The following is a 6,652-nucleotide window of genomic DNA, read 5'->3' on the forward strand; positions in this document are numbered from 1 at the left end:
CAGAAACAGCATGTTAAACATGAAAATAGTGTCAGTCCAATCAGTGGAGGAAAATGCATCAACAGATTTATTTTAGAAGGAGAAGAATTTACCATCTGTAATTGCCAACAAATCGATGCATTAGAAAAAGTTGTGATCATAAAAAATTGGTTGCTCCAATCCCCTTAAGGCGCTGGGCTTCTAGTCCTGTTGCCTGTTATCTCAACAATCAAATAAAAGACATTGAAAAATTTTCAAGGGATTTAATTCTGGTTTGTAATTTTTTGTTACAAGAGAAAACCTACAAGTTGAGCAAAACCACTCCTCTTAGTCCCTGGTGAATTATAACAAGATACAAATCGTGCCTATTCTGTTGCTCCTCTAAAAGCATCACTCTTGCCATTAGGAGTAATAATTGCCAGAATAACAAAACCACCCAGTACAACAATCAAGATCCCCAAAGAGTTTACTAACAAAGCCTCAGTCGAATAGCGTGTTATTATTTGATTGGTTTGAAGAAATGTGAGTTTTTCTAAGATTCCAGTGGCAGCTGTAGCAACAGCAAGGGCGTAAATATAAACCCCGAAAAAAACATGCCAAGGCAGTAGGGTTGCTCTGCCGTTTCTCGAGCCACCTGGGTACCAAAAGGTTGCAAATCCAGTAGCCCACTGAGCAAAAGAAATGATTGCAACATATTAGAAAAGTGATTTTGAAATCAGATTATCCTTGAGAGAAACAGAGGCAAGGAAAAAGAGAAGATAAAAGTGCGATGAGGGTAAGACTTTAAAATAAAAAATAATAATAATGATAAAAAAAAAAAACCTGGATGCCAAATAGCAGAAGGCAAGCTAGGCCTAGCCACGAATGCAGACTGTAGAAATTATCAATGCCTTTATCATTGTGAAATTTCAAAGCAGCCCATACACCAATCACACTCAAACATAAAGTCAGGAACTGCAGCATGAGATGAACTAACTTCTTGAAACTTTTTGTTCCTGATACTGTTCTGTAAGCTAGCATGCCTGCACCAGCCCATACCAAGAAGCTCAAATTTGGTAACAGAAACGCATGGCAGGAATGACTTGATAACAAAATTACAGAACAACTATCTATAAGAAGAATATAATTTTTTCACCACTAACTTCTCACATGTTGCTTTGATAATTATATGACTCAATAGGTACTCCATTACTTATCTAAAACCTAGAAATGGCAAAACACCTACTTAGCATCAATAAACCCAACAACAGAAGAAAGAAATTAAAAGAAATGCTACTAAAACAGAAATTGCAGAAAAAGGAACAACCATTTCTCAAAACTTTTAGCAACATCAGCTAGATCTAAAATTCGAATATTAGCATCATTCTGCAAAATACCAAACTTCTCACCAACAAATGTTTACTAACTGAAAAAAAAAATGGTGTCAAATCAGGGTACAAAGGTAGCTAATCCATGAAAGAAATCATTTGAATTATACTCATGTCATTCTACATATGATCTAAGGGAAATGAAATGCAGGAAATAGATCCAGAGAACTCATTGTCTAAGGTTTCTGGTTTCTTGATAACAGATTCTATAAGCCTCAAGAGGTTGACGTCCTCAAAAGTACAAGTAGTTTTAAAAAAAATAAAAAATAAAAATCATACCAGAAGGGCAGCCTTAATCATACTGGAAGGGGGAACCATTCATCTTGTAAGAGTGGATCATATTGAGTTTGTTGATAACAGATTCTGTGAGCCTCAAGGAGTTGACATCCTCAAAAGTACTAGCTCTTTTTTTTTTTTTTTAAATCATACCAGAAGGGCAGCCTTAATCATACTGGAAGGGAATCATTCATCTTGTAAGAGTGGATCATATTGACACCATATTGACACCATGTGACCATGAGCTACACGATCTTGTATCATATAAACCATTAACCAGCTCTTATTTTTTCCTAAAACAAATAGAGCCTTTGTGGTTAAACACGATTACAGACACAGACCATAAATATCATTACATCAAAAACAATAAGAGGATATGAAAACAGATAACACTACTAAGGAACAAACAATGACTTGATAATATGCCATATATTTGTGCACCTTACATTTGTAATGCTAAAACTAGTCATTGATTGCAATTTCCATTTCTTTCTTCTAAAGAAGCATGAAAGATTTTTCCTCCTTTAAAGAGACACAACAATTAGGTTTTTTTTTTTTTAATACTATTTTTATAATGCCTTAAGAAAAATCCAATAATCTTGGGTGAAGAGAAATTGAAGCATTAAGACTATTTTTAGCAAAGGTTCTCCACATTATCAAGTACAAACTAAACAGGCGAACAAAAAGCAAGTGGTATTTATTAATCAAGCAAAAATTGGCAAAACAAATAACATGAAGCATCATTACCAAACTAGTCAACTGTCTAAGACAATGATCCAATAAAAATATATTCAAACCCCATCTAGAACAACTATGGAGCAGAAACAATCTTGCAATATAAATTTGCTTCCAAGTGCACTTCAAACTACTTGATTGAAAAGGAGTGTAAGATCTAAAATCATTTTCGGGGGAAGCTTCAAACAACCCTGATTTCCTATACAAAGCGATTTTAGGTTCACTTTTCCAATTCCAGGAATGTCACTTCATAGCCAAGCAGCTGGAAATTGGCTTATAAGTAATTTTGTACTACAAAATGACTTTATTTTAGGAGGACATCAACTCATGTCAAAGGAAATCTTAGCAAAAAAAAAAAAATTGACGTGATTGAAAATCAACAAAAACAAGATATTAGAAAGCTTCAACATTACAGTCCCACTATAATTGGCAGAAAGTGTTGCAATTAGTTCATAATCTCTACATAGTTGATACAAGAAATTCAAAATGCTCAGAATAAATGATCATGAGGAAATGACCAAGAGGCAAGCTTTTTAAAGGCTGTGGTAGATTTATCTAATAACGGCCTTTGTTCTGCCCTGAAAGAACAAAAAAGGGAGTTTACCTTCTCCATTCAAAAGTATTAGGCCAATCACCATCAAAACTGGATGAACCTGCAAGGACCAAAAAAAAAAAAAAATACTCAACCGAGAGAGAGAGAGAGAGAGAGAAGGTAAAACTCCAATATCTCAAAATTTTAGCACTTGATCTCTCCAAGGAAGTAAGTCCAGTATGAACTAAGAATTACATTAATTACATTTATTCTGCCCTTTTGGCATAATAACTGAGTTTTCCTTATTTGGGAAACTATAAAGATCACAAAGTAAAACTTTTTATTAAAATCCTACTTTTCAGCACTTACAATTTCACACCAACCAGATGAAGGGTCAGGGAAATGTTCCAGATACTGAATACAAGTAGGAAACAAGTTCCAATAACAAATTTGGTTTCATTCCACTTTGCAGAAATGGAGGGAGGGGAGGACATATAATAAGCACTTTTTATTTAAGCAAATTACCAACCTCCTCACCCTCTAGAAATGAAAAAATCGATTACTTCCAACCTAACCACAGTATATATATGTATCAAAAATAACAAAAAACAAAGAAACGTCCGTTCACAATTTCGGCTGTTTAGCCATTTTAACTACTTAGCATTATGAAAAGGTATGTGCAAGATATGCATCAGCGAAAATGGGTTGTATATTGCAAGACGTTATTCATTCATTTATTTCCGGTTTAAAAATAAAATTACGCCCAAAACAAACTAAGATGAGCCATTGTTGATTTGAGTTGACCTCAAATCACAATTCAACTTAGAACACCTAAGACACTACACAATAGTTAGACCCCGATCTCAACCTAACATGCCAAAACAAGACATTGGCGACAAGAACAGCGCAAAACATCGAAGATCTAATGCCACTACAACAATCAGCTGGTCCTACACCTCTAATTGCTCCAAAACCAAAACAAATTCTCAATAAGTTAGTTTTGAGAGAGTCAGAATCGACAATCCGAAAGGCAAATTCGAACTGCACAAGGGCTATAAACATACGTTGAAGATGAGATCTTTATTGTCGGCGATAAGCGACATGCCGCCTCTGTAGTGCAGCGACCATGTGAGAACCAAAGCTGCGACTGTAACTCCGATGATCCGTATAAGACTAACGATGGGGAACCGAACCACAGGAACCGCCATTTCCAAAGAGAGAGAGAGAGAGAGAGAGAGAGAGAGGAAAAGAGAAGGTTGTCTGAGATGGTGGTGACTCTTGGATTTGTGAGCGCACACGGAATAACTAGAGAGAGAGAGAGAGAGGACGGCCTTCAAGATCTCCACGTAGGACGATTGGTCATCAATAGCCGCTTGGCACTTGGCAGCTTTGAGAAATATCGTGATTAATTTCTTATGGGTTAGTTTTAAAACATTCTTTTAATATAGTTCAACAAAATTTAATTTTACCAATTAAAAGGGACATAAAAAAAAATTAGCTGAAAAACATTCACATCCCCAATTATTTGGCAAAAACACAATAACATTTTCTAAAATTTTTTAAAAATTCAGAACTTGTTTGGTATCGTTGTTGTTTTTTATTTTCTATTTCTATTTTTCTACAGTGAAAAAATAAATTATAAAAATGTGTTTATTTATATTGTCAGTTTTCTATTTGTCAAAAAACTAAAAACTATATTTTATGCTTCTCACTTTTTTTTTTTTTTGGATTACGCACCGGGGTTCCACGTGTTCATTTTACAGTCTACGTGACTAATTCCGCACCCCTTGAAGCCGATCCCACAACTCCAAAAGGAGGTAAATTTTAAGAATCCAGTGGCGAAAATGAGCCTAGAAGGGTTTGAATACCTAACATCGTGAGAGGTACTCCCGCAGCCCGTACTACCACCTGAACCACACCTTGGGGGTTTGTACGGTTCTTACTTGCTTTGACAACCTGTTGTCAAAATTTTTGAATTAAATTATTTATTTTATATATTTAAAAATTAAAATCAAAACAAAATGAGCATATGAATTTAAATATAATTAAAATAAATATATACATAAATTTCAAAAAATAATTATAAAGACAATTACAAAATAATTTTACTATTTTTCAATTGTAATGTCCAATAAAACTTTTATTATAAAGTAAAATTTGAAAGTAAAACAATTAAGCAAAAATAATTATAATAAATTTTATTTTATTATAATACTTTTTTTTAATGTGCATTATTTGAAATTTTATTATTTTTAAGTTTTTAATTTCTATTAGCTTTATAAATCTTAACCAAACAGATTGCTAGTTTTTAATTTTTAGTTCTAGTTTTTTATTTTCGTTTCTCTAATTTTTAACCGGGATACCAAATGGCCCCTTAGAGACCTCTTCCGAGATTTCAAAACTTTCACAGACTACTCTGGAGTTTTGTATTTGAAAAAAAAAAAAATTGAGTCTCTTAAAAATTCTAATATCAAGGGAGGTATATGAGATTTTTTAAATCTGGTATGTGAAATTTTTGAAACTTCGATTAAGGTTTTTATCGTTTTATCATACCTTAAAGGGATTAGTACCTTTTACAAAAAAAAATTAATTTCATGAAATATTTATGCTTAGGTATATATTTAGTCAAAACTGGCATAAAAAACCTTTTTAATATGGAAGGTGAGGTGATTACATCAACTTTTTTCCAAGATGGGTATCTGTGAAATAAGGAATTGTAGGAAAGGAAATCATAAAAATTGTAGAAACTCATAGAAAGAGGGAAGCAGCCAGGGAGGAGAATAGAGTCAGATTAGGGGAAAGTAGGTGGGAGATGCAAGTAAAATAGACTAGAGAGAGAAAAAGAGAAGTCATACTGCTTGTTGTGTTAAGGACTTGTCTAGTTTGAATATTCCTATGAAGTCCTTGTCAAATGAGAATTACTTATATTTATAGCCCCGTGTCACAATTAGGAGTAATAAATAATCCCCAAAACATGCCCTTAATGGGGTAAAGTTTAGTGAGCTATCTTATGACAAGCACTTCTTATTAAGGGTGAGCAAACAGTTGATTCGGTCAAGTTCGGTTAATCAACCGAATTAACCGAAGTTTTTGGTTAATGAGAACTGTTAACTGAACCGACCAAATAGAGGGACCGAATCGAACCAAACCCGACCAAATTACCTTTTCGGGTAATTTGACTAACTGAATTAATTTGAAATTAATTAATAAAAACATAATACAATTGTAGATTTTTTTTTACCAAATACTAATGAACATATTAACAAATTAACATATACTAATTAACGTATTAACAAATTAACAAATACTAATTAACATATTAACAAATTAACATATACTAATTTATATTTAAATTTTAATTAATTATTAAATCGGTTATTTCGGTTAACCGAATTAACATTCCTCTTAACCGAACCGATTAACAGATTAACCGCATTTTGTAAATTCATAACCGAACCGACCAATCTTGTGTTCTTAATCAAACCGAACCGACCAATTTCGATCGGTTAATACGGGTTTCCCCAAATTATGCTCACCCCTACTTCTTATCATGAAATCCCCCCAATTTTTGTCACATTATTGTAGTTAATTTTTGCTTCTTTCCAAGCAAGCTTGATTTGGAATGCTTCTATGGTCAACTCTATGGACAATTTAGGTCATGGGTGAGGTCTCTTGCTATGACGTTGGGGTGAGGCATGCCTTGTTTGCCCAAGTTCGTCCCCTTCTTTGAGTTTGTACTCCATTTGGCTTAGAATGTGTATCT

The 6,652-nt window shown here is 33.6% G+C and overlaps 1 protein-coding gene across 1 annotated transcript; it reads right to left on the reverse strand.

The window, feature by feature from the left end:
- Window positions 1-222: 222 nt before the first annotated feature.
- LOC131158022 (transmembrane ascorbate ferrireductase 2) lies at window positions 223-4,250 on the reverse strand. The gene is made up of 4 exons (XM_058112572.1): window positions 3,954-4,250; window positions 2,962-3,010; window positions 802-1,001; window positions 223-647 (listed from the first exon to the last, which is right to left on the reverse strand). Exons 1-4 carry the CDS (start codon window positions 4,095-4,097, stop codon window positions 345-347), a joined length of 696 nt encoding a protein of 231 aa, XP_057968555.1. The 5' UTR covers window positions 4,098-4,250; the 3' UTR covers window positions 223-344.
- Between the last annotated feature and the right edge of the window lie 2,402 nt (window positions 4,251-6,652).

Source organism: Malania oleifera, chromosome 1 (genome assembly GCF_029873635.1).
Source record: "Malania oleifera isolate guangnan ecotype guangnan chromosome 1, ASM2987363v1, whole genome shotgun sequence".
Classification (NCBI taxonomy): Eukaryota; Viridiplantae; Streptophyta; class Magnoliopsida; order Santalales; family Ximeniaceae; genus Malania; species Malania oleifera.

Excerpts from the sequence above, each read along its gene's own strand:
- LOC131158022 (XM_058112572.1), bottom strand. The coding sequence starts at position 4,097 with ATGGCGGTTCCTGTGGTTCGGTTCCCCATCGTTAGTCTTATACGGATC. Across the intron at positions 1,002-2,961 it reads AATACTTTTGAATGGAGAAG|GCATGCTAGCTTACAGAACA; the intron begins GTAAACTCCCTT and ends GGGCTGGTGCAG. Across the intron at positions 648-801 it reads TTCTGCTATTTGGCATCCAG|TGGGCTACTGGATTTGCAAC; the intron begins GTTTTTTTTTTT and ends TCTTTTGCTCAG.